The 22,120-nt window shown below is 37.6% G+C and overlaps 4 protein-coding genes across 4 annotated transcripts; 1 reads left to right on the top strand and 3 right to left on the bottom strand.

Moving 5' to 3' along the window:
• Positions 1-418: 418 nt before the first annotated feature.
• Positions 419-9,039, bottom strand: LOC141811880 (uncharacterized). Its single transcript, XM_074699954.1, has 14 exons — positions 8,677-9,039; positions 6,103-6,214; positions 5,610-5,722; positions 5,035-5,157; positions 4,768-4,940; positions 4,443-4,518; positions 4,211-4,297; positions 3,154-3,234; positions 3,030-3,062; positions 2,825-2,878; positions 2,569-2,610; positions 1,556-1,634; positions 1,368-1,438; positions 419-1,266 (listed from the first exon to the last, which is right to left on the bottom strand). Exons 1-14 carry the CDS (start codon positions 8,860-8,862, stop codon positions 1,147-1,149), a joined length of 1,350 nt encoding a protein of 449 aa, XP_074556055.1. The 5' UTR covers positions 8,863-9,039; the 3' UTR covers positions 419-1,146.
• A 1,210-nt stretch (positions 9,040-10,249) lies between these two features.
• Positions 10,250-14,165, top strand: LOC141848588 (putative casein kinase II subunit beta-4). The gene is made up of 5 exons (XM_074736637.1): positions 10,250-10,705; positions 12,262-12,477; positions 13,353-13,462; positions 13,537-13,702; positions 13,840-14,165. The coding sequence occupies exons 1-5, from the start codon at positions 10,609-10,611 to the stop codon at positions 13,968-13,970; spliced, it is 720 nt and encodes a 239-aa protein (XP_074592738.1). The 5' UTR covers positions 10,250-10,608; the 3' UTR covers positions 13,971-14,165.
• Positions 14,166-14,896: 731 nt separating this feature from the next.
• LOC141811934 (E3 ubiquitin-protein ligase BOI-like) lies at positions 14,897-15,877 on the bottom strand. Its single transcript, XM_074700018.1, has 3 exons — positions 15,826-15,877; positions 15,465-15,742; positions 14,897-15,383 (listed from the first exon to the last, which is right to left on the bottom strand). The coding sequence occupies exons 1-3, from the start codon at positions 15,875-15,877 to the stop codon at positions 14,898-14,900; spliced, it is 816 nt and encodes a 271-aa protein (XP_074556119.1). The 3' UTR covers position 14,897.
• Positions 15,878-17,753: 1,876 nt separating this feature from the next.
• Positions 17,754-22,114, bottom strand: LOC141811630 (uncharacterized). The gene is made up of 8 exons (XM_074699652.1): positions 21,890-22,114; positions 21,778-21,799; positions 20,121-20,177; positions 19,957-20,038; positions 18,697-18,792; positions 18,389-18,513; positions 18,260-18,278; positions 17,754-18,163 (listed from the first exon to the last, which is right to left on the bottom strand). Exons 1-8 carry the CDS (start codon positions 21,987-21,989, stop codon positions 17,882-17,884), a joined length of 783 nt encoding a protein of 260 aa, XP_074555753.1. The 5' UTR covers positions 21,990-22,114; the 3' UTR covers positions 17,754-17,881.
• Between the last annotated feature and the right edge of the window lie 6 nt (positions 22,115-22,120).

Raw genomic sequence — 22,120 nt, 5'->3', positions numbered from 1 at the left:
GTGCAAGAAATTGAAAAAAAAAAATAAAACAGAAAAGAAATATCACTAGATGAATTGTTAGTATGACACAATTGTTGAATCTTAAATATAAATTAAAAGGGAAAAATTCATTTGCAAAATCATCAAAATGCCTCATTGTAATTACTACTAACAAATGCAGCAAGAGAATAATCACTCCTTATTTAAACATGGATAATCTGAATTTACATCAAAATATGAACTTGTTTAAATTGAGGTGGGAGAAATCTTCTTAGCTTCACCAGAATAATCAACTATGTCAGAAATAAACATTCACATACATTATCATTGGAATTAGGATGATCTCTAAGTAAAACAGGATAAAGGTGTGCCTTGGGTAGCAATTAAAATACCATCTCCCAAAAGAATTTTGAAGAATGTTTTTCATGTGAGGAGATCATTGAGGTGGCATAGTTAACAAACAAATCTATCATAATCACTCTACAACAATTGACAACTAATGTAAAGTTTAAAACTTTTGAAATTTATCATAATGTTTAGATTTTACTCTTAAATCTGCCATTTGTCTTGTCTGCACTCCATCTGTGCACTGTTAGATTGGTGAAATGGTGATCACGTAATGGAAGGCTACATCAGTCGATTTGTCTGCATCATCTTTCTGCTATGCCACACCATCAACTTAAAGTGAAACAGAAACAAGCAAACTCTATATTTTACACAAAAGTAATAAACTTAATTAATCCAGATGTGAAAAAAAGTTTACTGGTTCCTTCACGTGTACCGTGCATCCCAATCCATTCCAGTCAGTAGGGAAACCACAGGTTAACCACCGTGTTGTCGAATATCTAGAGTAATTGGATCATTGACATGGAAGCAAATAGCATATTAGCATTTAACAATTTGGACAAAGTTTGGAGTTGTTTCAATTATTTGTTTATGTCATTGCTGGCGATTTTGCCTAATTTCTAGGCAACATCCTACATGGCTCCATCCTTTTGCCACACTCAAATCTTCCTCCATGTCTCTTGGCTCACCCCTGAAGTTCAAATCTAATATGTCTTTATCTCACTGATATAATCATAGTTTCTTCAAGTTGATGAGCGTCAGAAGAACATTTGGAGTATATTTTCACATTGCGATGCCGGAAGCTTACTGCAGAAGAGCAACTTAAGGTCCTGTTAGAAGAGGCGCTTCAGTAGATTCTTCGCCACACAGCCTTGTCTCATTAGCAGATGCGCTATGTGGACTTTTAGAGTTGAGCAGACAAGCGTGGCCAAGTGATACGACCTACACAGGATGCAGCTAGATCAGAATGTGAGTGATCAACTGTATCTTATGGTGAAGTTTCAAGTTGGAATTGCTAGCTCAAATGAAAGATGGAAATATACCAAGGAAACTGAAGCAACAAGGATGCTGAAACCTTTGCAATCAAATGGAGCCTCGCTTGAAATGAAAAGAGCTGGAGGAACCAGAGGTTGTAGAGAAAGGAATGTAGGTGGAGAGATATGAATGACTTATTTGGGAAAAAAAATTGATATTATGCTACCTATAAATCTGAAGCCAGTGTTCCACTTACATGTTAATGGGCTCATTACAATAGGCGAAAGCAAACTTGCAATGGATTGCACACCTGCGATTAATCCTTGTGCTTTTCCCTGTAATATTATCAACATTCTGCCATAGAGCATTTAGCATGAAAATTATATTCCTTTCCTTATAATTTAGAGTGAGATTATTTCGAAAGACAAGTGAGACTGTGTTCCCATTCACCTATTTTTCAGTTACTGCATGAATTTGCAAGGTTGTTAACCTTTTTCCATTTCTTTTAACAAGTATAGATTTTGAGATTTCCAACTCTGAAATGGAACCTAAGGTCCACAGCATAGTTATTGGAAGAATTGAATGACCAAGAATATAGATTGACTTTGGACCTAATTCTCCCTCAAGGCTAGGCTAAAGCAAAAAATTGGCGATAATTTATTCCTCCCCATCCAAAACCATGCAAACCTTCCAACAATCTAGCTAGTTAACTACCTAGTCAAGGTATATTAAACAGAAAAAGTTCCCATTCTAAGATCGTCTTACTTTAGCTGCTTATGTAAAGTGACCTTTAAGGTATATTGCTCAGGGAGAGTTGCAAGTGTTGTAAGTTTTGGAAGGTAATTAGGTTTCAGAAGTTCTGCAGAGTTGCACTAAGTCTTTGGGAGAGCACTACTGATCGTTATAAATTTGTTAGACACTATCTGAAGTTGTCATACTGACAGTTTTAAGTAACTAACCAGCAACAAAGATTGATGAGGGTGGTACCGTAAGCAATTGGCAATTAATAGAGGCTTGGATAGAAGATGATGATGAATAAAAAAGACGAGCAAAGAATGAGAAATTTTGAGGGAACACTGTTAATTTATGCCATAATTCATATACCATGCTGTAACGAAATAACCATAAGAAACCAGGTAATGCAATTAATAGCCAATCAGATAAGAGAAATTAAACTTTGTAACAGCAGGTAGTGTAATTTCATGGAATAAATTATTTAGCTTGATCGACTTGCCAATGATCTAGGAATGTCAATGAAATGATGGGTACCTGGTCACTTGAAATGGCCGCCTTTGAAATAACTGCAAAAGTCTGTCAATAAGTAGGTCTCAGCTTAACACTGGTAAAGTGCAAATGAAATTATCTACGCAATGTTGAATGACAGCATGACAATTCTGATGCTTGCATTAAGTTCTAACGAACATGCTTATTGATATAGCTTATAAAGTTGAAAGTTTCTTTAGTACATATTGAGTCCAAGCCTCTTATAGGAACAACAAATTTCGCAGAAGGCAAAGTTACTTACAGATGGTTTAACAAGGACATAGATGACTCCAAATGATGCACTAAGGTATGGAACCTGTAGAGATTATGTACCCAGAAGTAAATGTGTCTCAGACTGTTCATATATATTATAAGCACTCTTAAGTCATAGCTACTCAGGTGGTTCATGATTTGGAAAATTGAGAAAGAAAAACATAAGTTGGCATTAATTTTGATGAAAAGCATACCCAACGCGCCCATGCTATGCCATAAAGCACACCCTGCAGAGAGAAATATGCATTAGCACTAGACATACAAAGAAAGGGTTTATAAAAATTTAATAGATGTAGGAATCTGAGAAGATTTACTGACATAAGCTATTGAGGCAATCAAAGAAAGACAGAGGACACCCTTTTCTCCCATAATAGCATTGATAAGAGGAAGAACCAAGATCTATAATACAAAAAATCAGCCAATTCACATACCAAGCACATTTAAGGTTGTTAAGAAAATACAAATCATACTACAATCAATCACTAATAGTTGACTGAATAGAAAGTTCTCAACAACCTGTTCTCAAGACTTTTGAAAACCTGAATGAATCAATCATTTTAAAGAATAACAGTTATGATATTTCACACAGATGTTTGATTGGTATTTGGTGATGTCCAGATAATTTATGCATTTACACTGCATTAATAAAAAAATCTCAATTATCTTCCTCATTTAAAAAAAAATAACGGAGATCCTTAGGAAAGGGAGAGATCTCAAGTCACCACAGTATTGAAATCTGAGCAATCAATTTCATTTTCAAATAACTAGCTCTATACATTCTGTCTGATTTGATACCAGTAGTTTGGCTAGACGGAATACTTGTGGCGTAGAAGCCAAAATTAGTTTGATGCACTATAATGCATCCATCAAGAGGTAAGAAATATGTTTTCTGGTTAAAGAAATGTTGTTGCCATACTAACCTTATCTTGAAAATGGTGTTATAGATGGTTAGTTGTTTGTAGCAATATGACACATTTGTATAACTCTAATATAATAATACTCTATAATTTTATACATAGGAAAGTAGACGAAACATACACTTCTTCATTCAACTTCAGTTTCCAAGTCCTGTGAACGAATACTTGAAGTGACAAGTTGATTCTTTCTAAATCTAATGTGAAATTTGACATTTGTCAAACAAAAAATGGAAGGGGAGCCTGTATACTTACAGATAAGAATAATAAAAAATTTGAAGCGAGTGAAAGTACAATGAGGGGGTTCTTTCTAAATCTACATGTAAAATTTGACTCTTGACAAACAAAAGAAGAGAATCCAGTATACTTACAGATAAGAATGATTACAAACAACAGGAATATATCCATTAAGTATGACATAATTTATGAAGGCAGGGAACAAGTAAAAGTTATCATAGCACCTGAGAAAATATAGATCCAAAGCTAACCATCAGTAGGATCTCTGAGAACTGGTTTTTGTTGAATCCAAAGGCTGCCTTCAGATAGTACTGCAGATAGACTTATGTAAGTTCCCCACATTGGGATTTTGGACACAAGAACCACAATGTTCTCAAAATAAAGAATTCAAGCACATTGAACTATCCAAGAGCCTAAACTAGTAAATTCTACAAAAAAAAAAGAGTGAGATTATACCAGCAAGATGCCACTGATGCCAGACATTCCCAGCTCATAGAAGAAGGAAATTAATGAGATGCGCCTGAGAGTTTCACTACAATATTTGTGGATACTCTAGTTAGAGAAACAGAACAGTGATCCTCTTTCCACTAAGATACCCATTACAACAGAATTTTGAAATCTAAGCTGCAAAGATATGAAATATGAGAAAATAATAAACCAGAATAGAGAGGTTCCTTTTGACTGACCTTAAGAAACCAGAGGATAGACTTAACAGGTAAACTAAGGAATGAAAATCCAAAACTCATCTTAAAAATGATTGGTCAACTGGTAAAAAACTTACCTATTACCAAAAACAAAAATAATATCTTTCATTGAGTTCCAACGTTCTATGAAGACTTTGAGAAAAATGGATGAACATGATCTGTTATCACTTTGCCTAGGAGCTGCCCTGACGGTCTCAATTAGAAATACTTTCATGTACAGTGTTGATGAAACCAACAAACAAATTGACACCTACATAACATTAAACAATAAGATGACACATGAAAGAGAGATAGTTTTCAGTGTTCATAAGGAGCATATTTTATACAAGTTATCTAGAACATGCCTCAAATATCCACCCTTCAGGTAGAAAGCGGGCCAAGATGTTTCCCAGCACATGTGCAGCAGAGAAGAGCCCAGTAATCCAACCAAATGCTGCAGATCTCTTGCCAACCTCAATCACATCAGCCTAGATTGATGTTGAAATATAAACTTAAGTGTATTCATCAATTGGGAAGGCATATCTTTAAAAAAATCATGAATTCCTAAAAAGTGGTTTCAGGAGAAAATTTTGAGACAGCAAGAAATATTTGGTAGAGTATATGCTCTTTTACAGCATTTTTTCCTTAATCAAAGAGGTGATGGCAAAGGTTGCAACACAAAAAGGAGAGTTCGTAAACATATTTGCATCAACCTTATGGAGGAAGCTTCATCAATCTCATGTTATACACATTGGAGAATGTTATATGTTCATGGTAATCTTTAGCATTTATATGATAATAAATTATAAAATTAAAATGTTGACAGGATATTGTAGGATTAACTGGCAGAAGATATGTCAGTGTTGCTTAAAACTATCCATAGGACAGGTAATCCACCAAATTTCTTTTAATACTAATAAAAAGGAGGAGAAAGTCTTACTGCATAAGCAATTGATATGCATAATATGCTTCCTTGACTAACTATGTAGGATATTGTGCGAAGTATGAAGTATGAGTAAACAGCTGCCCTGGAATCATCCCAAGCAAGTATGGCTGAAATTGCAGCATAGAAAGTGAATGTTAAAGAAAAAACCTTAAGTACTTAAGGATCTACTTGAAATGCACAACAATGACTATTTGGAAAGAAAGTAAGATGCAAGATACAGGAGAATTTACCTTAGCCGCACTAAGGCATTCTCATGTGCTCCAAAATGAATTTTAATGATAATAACTTCCATTATTGCTCTTTCTGATAACTAAACTATTCTTGCTTTTATTTAATAAGATTATGAGGAGCATATTTTAGAAAGAAAAAAAAACTAATTTAAATACTCTTTACTGAAACTGATGATGCCAGATTACATGAACTAAATGACTTATATATATCACACAAATAACAAAGCTAGGGTTGACTAAGAAATGAAGAATCATACCAAATGGCACTATGGATGTAGAAACAGTTATCAGAAGCAGTGGTTTACGCCCATATTCATCTGCTAGCTGACCCAAGAGGGGAAGAACCACCATTTTAAATATGCCTACAACCTACAAAGACAGTGAAGAATTCCAGTCAAGCAATAGCAAGACCATCATCTTAATTGATCTTTGATGTCTATTGATTTCATAAGTCACATATTTTTGACAGAAATGGCATAAGCCAAAAATTAATTTCATAAGAATTGAAATGAATATAGGGGCGGATAAGAAATATCTTACAAAAGAAAATAAGCAATAAAACAAACAAAAAGAAAAAAGAAAAAAATTCCAGAAATGTAAGAAAGTATACATTATCCATGCCATGGAACCAGCATTTTCAAACACCCTCTAGTCTCTCACATTCCACATGCACCAATAGGAGTTATTGACATTTTTATTGCCACTCTTCCTCATCTCATACATTGGTAAGAGTTGTAGATAGAGAGCCAAACTAATGTAGAGTGAAGCCTAATAAGATCGAGTGATCTCATATAATAGAAAAAGTGGTCATAGTCAATTCAGTTGATGCAGCATGGAGATTCTTGAGATAGAGATACAATAGCCAAGTACTTCTAGAGATCTTTTGCAAACAAAGAAATAATACAAGAATTTGACTAGGGGCTTATGCTACGCAGTTCCTATGAGCACTACATGAGATGCTCATAGGAAATTAGCAATTCTATAATGCAAGCGACCAGCTAAACTGGATTCCTCTATTGAAGAAAAGTTGGCGAGTCAAGCTCAGTAGGCAAGCACTTGGTGTGCATGAATCTCTAGCATACAGTATGCTACTCAAGGGGTCAAGCATGGAGCAACCAACAAACCGACCCTGTATTACTCTGAACCAGCAATTTAAAGAGGAGATCAAAGGTCTCCCATGGATCACTAGATCTCTTATCTGGTAGTTTAGGTTTCTTGCTAGATAAATATCATAAAAAGAAGCATACAGGACAGCTATGGAGAGCCAAACAGTTCATATCTGTAGCTTATACTTACTTGGAAGAATTTGCATCTTTGATATGTTGGACTAACTGGGAAAAATACACACAATGGGAGAATCATTTCCAAATGGGTAAGAACTGCCATGTGGATGTATCAAACCCTCTTTTTTGAGAATTACACCAAGCAAACAATATCCATCTGTATTAGGATCACATGCCCACCAAAATTTTACAAGATGGGAAAGGTTGTCAAAATAAAGGTCAGCAACTCCCAATTAGTGATAAGCAAGGTGACTCAGTTTCGTCTAACCAGGCCTCCAAAAATTTCCATTGCTCTCAATCTCTTTATCACATACTTGGAAACCTTGAAGTTGGTGAATAAGTAACACGATAGTGAACCAAGTATGAGAAAAAGAATCCTGCTCCAAGAGTCTATCTTGCTTTCCATCGTGCCAACCATCAATCCACATTTACCAAGATAGGATTCTAATCATTCTTTAACATCAACAAATTCACACCTGAGCAGGCATCATAATTGTCACAATACATGGTGCCACACATAAGAGCACATGAAAAGGCGTTTGCTACAAAGAATAAGAATGGAACAATGGATAATCTTACCTATGCCTCATCAAATGTGAGAAATTTCCAAGGATACCTTCAGGACTACCACCAAGACACTCATTCCAAATAGATTTCAGATCCAGCCAATCTAGAAAGGCAGGAAGGCATGTCTCAAGTACTAAAATGCAAAAATTCTGGTACAAATTTTTCAAAAACTTGTTCAAGGTCAACATTGACTGCCACACCCTCGATCTATCTTTTTTCACAGTAGTGGATGGGTAGTCAACATTAACTTCCCATCCAGGTGCACATCCTATTGAAAGAACATAGGGGAAGAGACCATTTATTCAATGAAACCTTTTAACAGTTTCCAATACCTTAGAGTAGAATTCAACAAATCCGTTTGTATGGCTAACTGGACAGAAAACACATAAATCTCTAGCTCTAGGAACTTTGGGAACTGAGACAAAAATGGTTTGTATCAGATGCAATTCAAGAAAATGCCTCATTGAAGGAGTAATACCCTCCAATAATGAGTCCCTCCTAGATCTTCAAGCTGACTCATGCTGACGGGAATAGAATCATAGTAACAGGCCAAATCGCCTACATCAATTATTGTAATACGAGGCTGCATATAGTTAAAAAGAAGGATATGATAGCTTAAGAGCGTGGTGGCTAAATTGGTCATAGTTCTTTTGCGACTAGGCAATGGAATTGAGGATGACAAAATCACCAAGGTATAAACAAAAATAAAAGTTAAAAAAAAACCAATAAACATCATCCAATCAATATTCTAAGTCCCAAATGGAATTACAATGATATGAGGATGAGCGGATCACCTAACCTTCAGTAAACTAATATTAAATTGAATTAATAAACAACTGTTTATTCAATTTCGAGGGACACAGAAAATATAGCAAGAAAATTTTACTTTAAATCCCAGATTCTCCGTATAATTCAAAGAGAATCGAACAAAGTACGGAAAATGAACCCCTAATTCAGTGGAAAAAATGTAGGAGATATCACCGTCTGTTGGATGCCGGTGATGTAGATGACCTCCGCGCAAGACCTCTGGCCAGGGCAAAGGGCTCGGGTGGTGACATCCACCAGTACTGACACCGTCATCTCCTCCGCGATCCAGTGAATGAAAAGAGGCACCAGCAAGTGAAGCAACGGCCGTAAGATCCTAACGTCGCCGACTCCCATCCTCATCCCTCCACCTTATCTCCTCAGATTCCGTCTCCCTTCGCTCCACTTCCGCCGCCGGAGAGGAAATCCTCGACCTGTTTCACTCCGACGGCATCGCCGATGGATTGCACACGACGGCTTCTCCTTGCGTCCGGTTGACGACAAGGGCGCTGGTTGGGGTTATCGTGGATAATCCGCAACCGGGAATGTGCAGTCTAAAATTTTCTATACAGAAGGTAAAGGAAATTTTTTTTTTCCAAATTTACTTCAATTTTAAAATTAAATTAATTAAAATGTATCGTAAAATTTAATTAAAATTATATTAATTAATTTAATAAATTTTTAATTTTAATATTTAGAAATTTAAAAGAAATAATTAATTTTAAATTTTATTAATAAAATTAATAAATATAATTTATTAATTTAATGAATTATTTTATAAAAATAATTATTCTATTAATATAATTATTTTAATGATTTATTTTATTAAAATATTTTTAAAAAAAAATGCAGCCCGGTGAACGAACTCCCGTCATGCGGGTCCCCGCATGACGGGAGCTTCGTTCACCGGGCTGCCTTTAGCAAGAGACTGTTTCCAGGATTTGAACCCGTGACCTATAGATCACATGGCAACAACCTTACCGTTGCGCCAAGGCTCTTCTTCTTTTATTAAAATATATATAAATTTATTTTAAATTTAAAAATAAAATTAATGAATTATATTTATTGATTTAATTAAATTATTTTAATAAAGTATTTTATTAAAATAGAATTAATAAATTATATTTATTAATCTAATGAATTATTTTATTAAAATATTATTTTAATACCCTAAGCTGACAGTTATGTCTCGTACATAGATGACGTGGCAACGATGACATGTCAGCTTTCGCTATCGTCGTAGACGAGCTCCCGTGACACGACGTCAGCCAAGAAACTTTCCATTGGTGAATCAGCAACGGGAAGTCGAGTCATCCACAGATATGCGGACGATGGCTAGCACGAGCGAACCACGTGCCACTCGGGTCCGTTGCTCGCTGTGTATGTGATCGTCGGACTACGACCGCCTGCATGATGCGCTGACATGGCGTACTGGCATTGGTCTCCCCGGTGATTCGAGGTCAATTTTCAATTCGGTCCTGATCTTTATCATATTTTCACTTTGCCGCTCCAGAAAAATTAAGTAAAACCAAAAGAACACAGAGAGTTTTACTATTATCAAAACGGAACTTTTGCTAAAATTATTCAGGTTGCTTTTGTAATAATAGTCAAACTTTTAAAAACTAAAATAATTTTAGTTAAAATAATTATAATAGTATTTAATTAATTTTGATTTATATTCAATTCTGTCACGAGCGACTCGGCTCATTTGGCCTTTATGTAATTACCTTTTTAACCTTCTCTCTCTCTCTTCCCCTTCGTTCCCAAGGAAGAGAAAGAGTCGTTCCCTTTCTCGCTCCCGCTGGCTCTCTCCTCCTTCCTGTTCCTTCGCTCGTAGGCAATTTGAGGTTCTTCGCTCGCATCTCCAAATCCCTCTCGAAACCAGATTGGGATTTCCTGTTAGATTTCAGGCTTTCCCCTCTTTGTTTCCGTTGTTGAGCTGAGCAATGACCCTGTGAATTGTTTGCTAACTGGTTTCGGGCGGGCGATTAGATTGAGGGGATCGGGGAGGAGGTAGAGGGAGCGGGCTGAAATTGGAGATAGGAGCTGAAGATCGGAAGCGGATCGGCGGCGCCCTCGACAAGCATTTGGAGAAGTCTTCACAGGGGTATGAATTCGAAGGACAAGGATAGGTTGGCTGTACCCTCCACCTCGGCCGGGAAGCAGCCGGAGCAACGGTTCTTGTCCAAGAAGAAGTGTTCAGATGGTAGGATTCGACTCTCTCTCTCTTCTCTCTCTCTCGTTTGTTTTTTTTTGGACAAAATACATTTTTGAGGTCGATCGCAAAAATGGGTCCTGAAAAGATACTCCTTTCTCCTCCAGATCTGTTTATGTTCGTGTATGTGTCGCGAAACTAACTGCACCTTCAGTCTCAAATTATCTTTACATAAAAATATTGAGAATGGTGGCAAAACTCCAATCATTTTTTGTATATTTTGTTGTTGGCTTGTGATGAGTAGAAGATAATCTCATACTAATATAAAGAACATCTAATATTTTCCCACCCTTTTGTTTAATACCCATGCAATCCTCCTAGAAATACTCTCAAGGCTTGGTTATAAAGAACAGCTAATATTTTCTCACCTTCTTGTTTAATACCCAGGCAATCCTCCCACAAATGCTTCTTTTTATTCTTTTGATGAGCCAAAAGTTTGGTTGATTTTATGAATGTTTATGTATAACTAGTTCTGTCATTTTTTTCCATTTTAAGTTAACAGAAGGAAATAAGTTACACAATAACATTTCTGGTCTAATCGTGTAAAATTGAATGCAGACATATCCAGTGAAGATTGATTTTTTAGGACATTGTAGATGCAGGCTTCAGGAATAGATGCCTTAGTAGGTCATTGGTGTTTAAGCTGGTATAGTGCTCGATTAGAGTAGTATATGAATCCTAATTTTCCTAGTTGTTCTCCATCTTAGGTACTTCAAGAAAGATATTTCAAAGTTTTTCCAAAGTGCTTGTTCTGAATTGTTCTATGTATTGTCTTATCTCCTGAATAAGAACCATGTGGGTAGTCCAAGGAACTCGAAAATTAACTGTGTGGTGCCATTAGAGAGCTCTTGAGTAGTGCATACCCCTTTCAACAAAAAGTCCCATATTCATATAATGGCTACCTAGAGATGATCTTAGTAGGTTGTCATGTTCAGAACCTTGGTTGTCCAAGGGGTTCAATATATCGAGTTTAGTTGAACTGACATCAAGGTCTATTGAGTTAGGTGAGTTGGTTCTTCCATATATGATAGATGTGGGCATGACTTTGGTTAGCTTACATGTGCAAAACAGTGATTGTTCGAGTTGTTCAACATGTTGAGTATAATATGATGGCTGTCAGGTTCATAGAGAAGCTAGTTTTTCTTTAAAATTGATGGGTGAGCTAGGAGTCAACTACCATCAGTCCTATATCTTCTGTCACCTAGTACCATTATTGTCTCAATTATTATTTGAATCTCTAAATTAACTTTTGCAATTAAGGGATGTGAAAGTGCAGTAAGGATCTAAAATCAATCAACTTGACTTAGCTATGAAATGCAAATTAATTATTCAAAACTATGCCCTATTTTATTTGGTTTATATCCATAACTTCTCTTGTCAATTTTGAGCAACTTCTAATTGTGATATCTTATGCAAATAATGGCACCAATTATATACATAATGTTTATTTTAGATTACTTTTCACATACTATTTCCATGTCATGGTTTATATAGCTTTCCACTATTCATTGTCTATAGTCTTACTTTTGCTATCTGATGCTAAGAAGAATCTGAAACCTATCGTGAAGAATCAGATGCTAGTGGATCTATCGTAGAAGACATATGTTGGATTTCATGGTTCTGTAACCTCAGAGGGAATGAGTTCTTCTGCGAGGTTGATGATGAATATATACAAGATGATTTCAATCTATGTGGCTTGAGCAGCCAAGTTCCGTATTATGATTATGCTCTTAATTTGATTTTGGATCTCGAATCTTCTCATGGTAAGTTTTTGTTTCACTATTTATTTTCATCAGTTAGCCAGTTCAGCACTAATCTTATTGTCAAAAATTTTCGATCTGCATATTGTGTTATTTTTAGTAACTGCAACTATTCTTGTTAGACAACTTTAAATAGTTAGACTCACCATTATTTCAAAGTTTGAGCACCATTTAACAAAAAAAAATTATGGCTACATATCTATATTTCTATTTTCCTTGGTTCGCTTCATATCAATTTTTCCTCAGCTTTCATGTTTTTTAAACTTTGGAGCAAATTCAGAAAGGAAAAGAGAGACATATATGCTATTATTTTAAATTAGGACATCTTTTGCTTAATTGGACCAATTGGATGCCAAATCTCTTTTTTGATGGAAAGCCTCATCTATCAAAGAAATAAATCAATATATTTCTGCTTGTCAACTTGTTGCTTGTTGCATAATTTATTTTGTTTCATATGTTTGGTTATAATCAATATATTTCTCTGAGGTGATTGAGACCCATATGTTCTGAGTTCAATATGACCAATACTAGTATCATTATTGTTCGCTGCAGAAATATTTCTTTTGAATGATCATTACATTAGTGGTCTGTAAATTAGTTGTCTGATATTGTTCGACTTTTTAATATTAACCATGGTCTTTGGAATTGGGAACTTCTTCCTTCTCTCCAATCCCCTCTCTACATCCTACAGACAACCAGTTAAACCTCAAGAATAACACCAAAAACATATACATCGGACGAGAAAAACATGGACATGATGTAATATGTATCTACATTTTATACTTGTATTGAATTATGCAATTTGTACATGAGTTTTGTATGGCTCTCTTGTTTACCTTAAGTTGGGAATTCTATTAATGGGTTTATTATTTGAGCAGAAGACACATTCACTGAGGAACAAAATGAGCTGGTGGAATCAGCAGCAGAGATGCTGTATGGTTTGATTCATGTTCGCTATATATTAACCAATAGAGGGATGTCTGCCATGGTAAGTTTTTTTTTCTTTTCCTTCTCTTGATTTCGTCATGGTCTATGACATTTTTTTAGTGCCAATTTGTGTAGCTTGAAAAGTTCAAGAACTATGATTTTGGAAGATGCCCTCGAGTTTACTGTTCTGGTCAGCCTTGTCTTCCTGTTGGACAATCAGACATTCCTCGATCCAGCACTGTGAAAGTATATTGTCCCAAATGCGAAGATATATACTATCCGAGATCGAAATATCATGGCAGTATCCTTACACTTGTCGTAAACTTTGCACTTAGTACAAGCTGCTTATTATAATCGCGACTATCATTTGAAATTTAACTAACATAAATTTCTTCAGCTGCAAAATTTAGCTATTTGAATTTACCTGACACCGGTTAGATATCGATGGAGCTTACTTCGGCACCACTTTTCCTCACCTCTTTCTGATGACATATGGGCACCTGAAGCCACAAAAGCCATCACAACGATATGTTCCCAGGGTATTCGGCTATAAGATTCACAAACCATGATGGTTCTTTAGCTTGGCCACTTAGAATCCAGTGTTGAAGTGCCTAGATACGACGAGGAACTGTCTATATTCAGCCGTTTGATTCTTTGAGTTCTATCGGAGTCTTGTAACTATTGATCGAGTGTATCTTTTATGGTTAGCCATTGATTTCTCAACTAAACTTTGCTGTGTTAGTCTTTGACATTCTTTTTGATCACTTTGTTCTTTCTAAATGACTTCATTCTGCTTTGAACATACATCTTCTTCCAGGACTAATGAAAGGTGATTATAGTATACGAGGTTCTTGAGTTTTTAGATTTATTTTTAATGTTTTTTGGAACACAGTGAATTTCCGTAGCATTTGTTCTATTCTTTCTACAAGTATAAATTGCTGATCAGTTCATCAATTTTATTTCAATGTCGTCCGAAAAGTTCAACACCAAAGAAGTTTAATATTTGTCAGTAGGATATACACCAAAGAAGTTCATCACCCTGGAACATAATTGAGTTGGATGGAACAGAATTATTGAAATGATTAAAAATCGAATCTCGATAAAATCGAGATAATATCCTCTTTATCGTGAACAATTGTAACTTTTCAATTTACTTTCTCATAAATGATCATAGAATCAATCATATAAGATTGTTAGATTGCAAATTTCATCTTTTACGAAGTTGATCATGTGAGATCGTTGAAGGATGTTCATCCATCTTTTACGGAGTCGATCATGTGAGAACGCTGAAGGATGTCCATCTCAGAATTAATCCGCTCGTAAATAATTGAATATTCAATTTAAAAAGCGTTTGTAGTAAATCTCGACAATTATTTTGAAGAAAAATAGTTTTTTGACGCAGAGAAAAAGAGGAAAAATTTTAATAATTTCTCCGTTTCTTCGAATTTTTTTTTTGGTTCTTTGATAAAGAATTGTAGATGATGGGATCGGAAATCTCAAGCGTCGAGGACACGGACGCCGCCGGATCTGACGCAGCGGCAAACCGGGCACGACGCCGCCGCGGCGCCGCCGTCGCACGCGTCGCAGAGGCAGAGGTGACGGCAGGGGAGGATGACGACCGACGCCGGTCGGCCCCGGCAAGCGCGACACGCCCACTCCGGCTCGAGTTGGCTCTCACCGATAAACGCTGACTCGGCCGAGTCAGCGCTCTTAGACGGGAGGATTGCGGCGGAGGCATGCTGGAGCTGGGCGTGGAGGGAGGCTGCTTCGGCATGGCCGGCCTTGGCCCTCGCTTGCCACGCCATCGATTCGGTCCGCAGACGCCCGAGGCGGTGCTCCAGCTCCGCGCCTCGCCTCGCCGCCCGCTCCACGTCCGCCTCCTTCTCACGTAGCCGCTGCGCGGCTGTCTTCCTCGCGGCGACTAATAAAGAACGGATGCTCCTCCGCCTCCTCTCCTCCAACGTTCGCCGCAGGTACTCCCCCTGAAAACAAAATCAAATCTTTTCTGGTTTAATCGAAAAAACAGAAGTAACTGGATCGAGAGAGAGAGGGGAGAATGCTACGTGGGCGTGAAGAAATCGCTCGATTTCGTCCTTCTGCTGGTTAACACAGACAGCAAGATCACCGGAGAGGAAGGTGTCGAACGATTGTTGGTTCTGCTGTGGGCGCTGCTCCTCCACGGAGAGGCCAATGCCTGTAGAGACGAGGGGAGGCACGCGGCTCTGAGGCTGCGCGAGGCATACCGGCAGCAGATTCGTCGACGGGTGGCTCTGCAGCACCGGCGCCGCCGCCGTCGGAGCCTCCGTAGAATCTCTCCCTCTCTTCGTCGGATTCCGCGCCGCTGTTAATTCCGCGAGACTGATCTCAAATCAGACGAGGATAAAACCGAAGCAAACACCAAAACACACAGCGACTCTAACTTACCTCCATTGGCGAACAACAAAGCGGGCGCATCGTCGGCTTGAGGGAAGAACATAATCACCTCGAAAGCGATTCCCGATTAGAATTGTACAAGATTCCAACTTTACCACGAAACCGACGTGAAATCCTCCACCGGGTCGTTCAAAATTGAAACCTGCTACTTCGCTCCGCTCTTCACTTCTCACTCTTCGCCTGCTTCGTCCTGTTCGCTTCAAAGCAGGAGGAGAACTGCAAAATGGTACAGAAAGGCAGAGGCGGAGGCTTTCTGAAGGCGCAGAAGCTGCAGCTGCCTGCTGGTGACCATAAAACGAAAAATAAAAAATAAAAATCACTCTTTTATTGGTTTGAATGAATCAACTTTCTTCAACTGCAGCGTCTCATCTCCTGTTGAGACTTTCTAGGCCAACACGTTTGGGAAGCATGTGGGATCGATAGTTGGTGGTGCTTTGGCTGCTTTTCATTTCCACCTTCTTTTTCTCTCTTTCTGTTTCCTGTCCTCTTCTTCCTTCCTTCTTACCTGACGTGAAAGCAGAAGTAAAGAATGATAATCGAGGCGTCATTAAGCAAAAGTGGGCGTTTTCTTTTTCGTTTTTTCCTTGATTAGAGCAGTAGAACAGACACAGAAGCCTATTCTGCTCCTCTCTCTCTCTCTCTCTCTCTCTCTCTCTCTCTCTCTCTGAGCTCTGTCAATGTGGGAACCTTTCAAGAGCGTAATTAATTCCAAGGGAGTTATTGCCATGGCGATCGGCGAGATAGAGGGAGAGAGAGCAATGGGCGTGGAGTCCGCCATTAAAAGAGCCACCCCGTTTGGTTCCCTGTCACTGGTGTCGCTGCGACCAAGGAGGAAATTTGTTTCATCTTCTTCACTCGCCGATGGAAAGGGAGATGTTGCTGTTAGGCTCTTTAATTCTTTGCTGCCTTTTTTTTTTTCTTCCCTATTAATTATTTTCTTCCACTGACTCGGAAATGAAAAAGGCTGTGATATGATATTGAAATAGTACAGGAATGATGAGCACTTTTATATAAAAGATAAAATTTGTCATTCTATCCTTGACATAGGTGAATTAGTTACGAAACAGACTTACAAAAGAGGGCAAGAGTTCGATCCTGACGAAGTCAGGCAATACCCTCCTGCGTCGTAATCAATTGCACTTTCTCGATTTACCTCCTCACAGATGGTCGTGGGATCGACCGTGTGGGGCCGCTATCGGATCCACCTTTTGCAGAAAAAGAAATTCGTCATCCTAACAATTTTAATTAATCAATAATCTCATGACTATATGTGAGAAAATAACTCCAACAACCTCACGACTATATGTAAAAAAGTAAATTAAGAAATCACAATTAATCACAACGGGGAAAAGTGTTACTCCATAACTATATATGAAAAGATAAATTAAGAAATCGTAATTAGTCACAACAAAAAAAGATATTACTCGACTTTGTCGAGATTTAAATCTTTATCTTTTTCTGTAAATCTGTTCCGTCGTAACTAATTTAAGAGAAATGATACTTAGCATGAAAAATCCCAACATGAATAAACATGACACTCACATTGGCAGTGGATCCCACTGGCATGCAATGGAATCTATTGCACCATTGTGAGTGTCAATCGAGATCTCATGTTGAATTTTTCATGTTAAGTATCATTTCTCCTAATTTAATTATACCCCTAAAGTGAATAATGAGCACTCTGAACCTTACCTACTTTGAGCCAATCGAGATCTCACTTGATTCTGATCATATGAGCATCTGAGATCATACATGTGGCAATCAAGACTGTCACATGATTCTTATGAAACAAAGAAAAAATAAAGAGATTTGCCTTGTGTTCGTCAAGCGTTGAGTTTGAATTACTTACCCCAGAGCATGTGAAGGAGGAGAAAACATAGCCAAATGACAGTTTGAAAACCACTTTAACAATCTGAACATCAAGGATCACAACTAAAAATGTCGCTGCAATTCAAATCGTTAAAGTATTATCGAACACAAACAGAATGCTCTACAATTATGTTCATTTTTATTTCCATAGTGTAGTGCTTCACACAATTCATGCCTTCTACTTGGGATAGTAACCAGGAGGAGGATATCCAGGTGGAGGATATGAACCAGGTGGGGGATATGAACCAGCAGGTGGGGGGTATGAACCAGCAGGAGGAGGATATGAACCAGCAGGTGGAGGATAACCGTAAGGTTGCCCGTAAACTGGTTGAGGGGCGTATCCCGCCGGCGGTGGAATAGGCTGATCGATGCGTGACATTTGCTGGACTGGAGGCACAGCCATCACTGGTGCTGGTCCAAACTTGCCATCTCTCTTATCCAACTCAATCTTATGTTGTGTCTGCGCGAAATGATGAACCGTGTGTTGTTTTTTCTTTTTCGACTGGGGGAAGATGCAATACTTTGGCATTAATACAAAGTTTTGAAGTTTTCATACCTGCATGCATGCGCAGACTCTGCAAAAAAAAAAAAAAAAAAAAAAAAAATCATGAGTGATTGGATGAGATCTTAGATAACATTTTATGGGCACTGAAGGTAAAGCAAGGGAGAGGAAGTTTGTTCTTACGAGCAGTATACGAGGTCAGACAAACAATTCAGGATCTGGGAAGCCTCTTGGAGCTCCTCACTTCCGACAATCATTGCGACAATGGAAAAGATGCAAGCAACTTGTTGTAGACAAAACATGAATCCCTGCAATCAAGTTACCACATCAAGCTGCATTTATGATAGCAATTGCTGGTTTTAGCATCGGATACAAAACCGTGCCAAAACAAGCCTTTGAGTAGTCTCAGCGACAGAGCGTGGGAATGCTCATGGGCCAGTTTGACAAAGTTAGATAATGGAAGAAAAAGCAGTAGAGCAATGAGGATTTACAATAATGCAATTATCACATTTGGTAGTCTGTATGTTGAACTCATCTTGGAGCAAGAAGCGAGTTGAGGCAACAGAATTGCCAAAGCACAAGAAAACCTGGAGAACAATATGACAGAAGAAAGTTTGAGCCAATCACAACATGTATTTTCTTTATGAGGTTTACTAGCAAAACTTCAAACAGTAAAGATAATATAAGATATCTCTATCTCTATTGGAATGAAAATCTACAAGTTTGTTGTTCCCTCAAAAAGCATAAGCTTTTAGAATATACAGTGTTAAATCGTTGATATGGAAATGCATAGCCTACTAGCTCAAATTTTGAATCCCTTTGGTGCTGGTTTATCTTCCCTTGAGACATCTATCATTGGTTTGTTTAAGCCCATGCAGCTTTGCCTGGTCTGGTTGCAGTTCAATATGATTCAAATTTAGGCCAATTTGACAGTGAGAAGAATGTTTAGATCATGAATCTTATATCGCATGCTTTCTAGTTGCTCTTGATTTTGGGATAGTGGTTGCTTGTCAATTTAAGACCTTTTAAATTTTCAATACTTTATCCAGAAAAAGTTATGAACTCGAATCCGGGCTGTCCATTGTCATTCATTCATCTGTTGGTGTCCCAAGTTTTGAACTTGAATATTTTTCTGATTGATGGAGCCTTGAGAAAAAATGAAGGGAAGGGAAAGAAAGGGATTAGAGAAATGCCCGTGGATTATGAATCACAAGTTTACATTTTGTGCTTGTTATCCCTTCCTGTCCAAGTTGTAAACTAATCCCGAGATTTATTTTAAGCTAAAAAAAGAATGTGAACAAATGTTCTGCAAAATATGAAACACAGATCTGTAGATAAAGGATGGACGAATAATCACTATAGTTGAAAAGTTGGTGTACACTGATTTACTACACAGCATCAATACCAATATTTTCAGATGACAACAGTGAAATGAACAAGTGGACAAATGAGACATAGCACATCAAACTATGGTAGATACAGCTACTGCTAACAAATCAGTGTATTTTAGACTAACTGATAGAAAAGATGGTACTGTCTCACATGGTATTTACACGTTTAAAGTAAACCAAATACTGGTGGATGTACCGGTTAGGTAAAATAACTCAAGTAAGGTGTGACGACTGGAGAAATAAGAAACATCTAAGATTACACAAATGGATCTATTTTTTTTTTCGTTTCAAAATTGAAACAACAAACTAACCTTATGGTACATCATAGTACATTGAAACAACAAACTAACTATTAAGTACCTCCGTGCAAAGGCAGAACTCTGGGCATCGACTTTCTCCACATCTTCCACTGCATGGTAGATATCCCGCACAACACGTGTACCTGTAAAATGAAACCAGCCAGAAATCATATTCTACAAAAAAAAATCTAGCAAAGGTAGGAATCATGAATCCACTGAAATTACCTTGACATATCATTATAAAGAGCTCGCTTGCGAAGCATGTATGAGACACATGGTCCACTAGAAACAAAAGGTACATCAATTAAATAGTATGTTCATAAACTGTAATTTGGCAAAATAAAAACCAAAACAGTATAATTTTTTTAGACAATTATATTTACATAATAGCTATAATAAATAACTACAGGATGCTTAAAATTAAAGCAAACTAACATGGATAATTAATTTGGATTCAAATGAACATATACAGAAGCCCTCAAGCTTCCATTTTATGATAAAGATGAGTTTAGAACCAAGACCTTGACAACAAAATCCAAAACCCTTACCAGCAGTGCTAGCTGGCACCTTCATTCAGATATGACTATTTGATGGGTGCAAATTATTGTTTAAATCCCAATTCAAAACAAGATGTCGTAAGTACACTCGTTCTATTTCCATTATGATAAACCAGCTTATATCATGGGAATCTTATGCTAACTAGGTATGGTTCTCATTGCTTAATCCTGAAGCCAGTGACAAAACACTCAATCATACCCAGCAATTTTTGTACTTAAAACAGTATCAACAGATCTTAAGCTAAAGAGACGAAGCACTTAAGCCTGGAAGCATTGGGAAAAGACTCCACTTGCATGCTTCCACTTCAATTCTTAAAAACAATTTCTTATAGCACAGGTTTGATCCAATGCTGGTAAAAATTGGGTATGCAACAGAAAAAGCGTAAGCTTGCCATTGCTCAAGCATGCCACTTTATAGCAAGATGTGGACAAACATCCTCCAATTTTATTCTTTTCTTTCAAGACATTCAATGGCATGAGAAAAGGCCATATACTGGAATGGCGCCCATATAAATGCCATGCAAGTTTTTCAACAAAACCTGGTAAGAAGGTGATACATTTTCTACTAATTGAACACTAATCCTATAAGCAAAGCATTGCTAAGAATACAAAAGACTCATTCTACTTGAGAAACCTAATGAAGTTAAGGATGTCTCACTAGGAAAGAAAACTCATTATTGAAGTATCAAACATCTTGACTCAAGTCACAAAGCTAGTTCATTCTAGTATATTCAATTTGCCTTATTTCGAAAAAGAAACAAAATATTTGTTGTTAACATTATAAATCATGTAAAAAAAAGTGTCTCTGTGATGGACAGCCATTGTGGGATGAGGAAGCTTTAGCCACACATTGGCAAAGGAGGGAGAATCTTTAGTGGAACCATCTATTATTGAAGGTCTACATCGACATTCTACTACATGTTATACCAATAGTGCAGCAAGAAGACATCCTTAAAAATAATTAGCATGCTTTAGCAAAAAATCCCAATTACTGAACCAGATGTTATTTGACCAATTAAATCTTAACAGAAACATAAACACTAGCGGTACTAATTTGGAGCAAGATAAGGGTACAAGAAAATGTTCGTTCCAGCAAGAATATTTAAAAAGGAAGCACAATTTGCAGTTCAAGCATTGAGGACAATCTAAACTACGTTCCTTATTCTTACTTCATATCCACACACAAGTTCGACATAGCGTGAACTCACAGCAAAAATCAATCTTTCCGTTAGATCTTCATGTTAAAAAAAATACATCTAAAATAAGGTAGCAGAAAAGAACCGGAATTCGGAACCACACAGAAGGTAGGGAAGCCGATCTCTTACCACCAAAGTGACAGACAGCAAACTGCAGAGCGGATCGGGCGCATCCGTCAGAGATCGCCAAAAGGAAGAATAAATAGTGATACTAGAAGAAGGTATGCAGCGAGTATCTTACAGGGGAAATCAGCCTGGATGGTGCCCATGAGATCGGTGTGCCAGAGGTTCCTGTAGCTCTGCCGGAGCTCCATCTTGTCGAGGTACGCCTGAGACGCCATTTCCAGCCACCCGCCGCAGACGCAAGATCCGAGCAGCGATTCGAGGAGGAGGAGGAGGAGGAGGCGATCGAATTCGAGATCGCGTAGCGTCTCGTGAAATGAATCGGCGTTCGTTGCGGGGATTGAGACGA

Source organism: Curcuma longa, chromosome 17 (genome assembly GCF_044706935.1).
Source record: "Curcuma longa cultivar G26 ecotype Majalengka, Jawa Barat chromosome 17, ITB_CL_G26_1.1, whole genome shotgun sequence".
Classification (NCBI taxonomy): domain Eukaryota; kingdom Viridiplantae; phylum Streptophyta; class Magnoliopsida; order Zingiberales; family Zingiberaceae; genus Curcuma; species Curcuma longa.
Note: the sequence above shows the minus strand (reverse complement) of the source record. Positions and strands in the feature narration are given on the sequence as shown.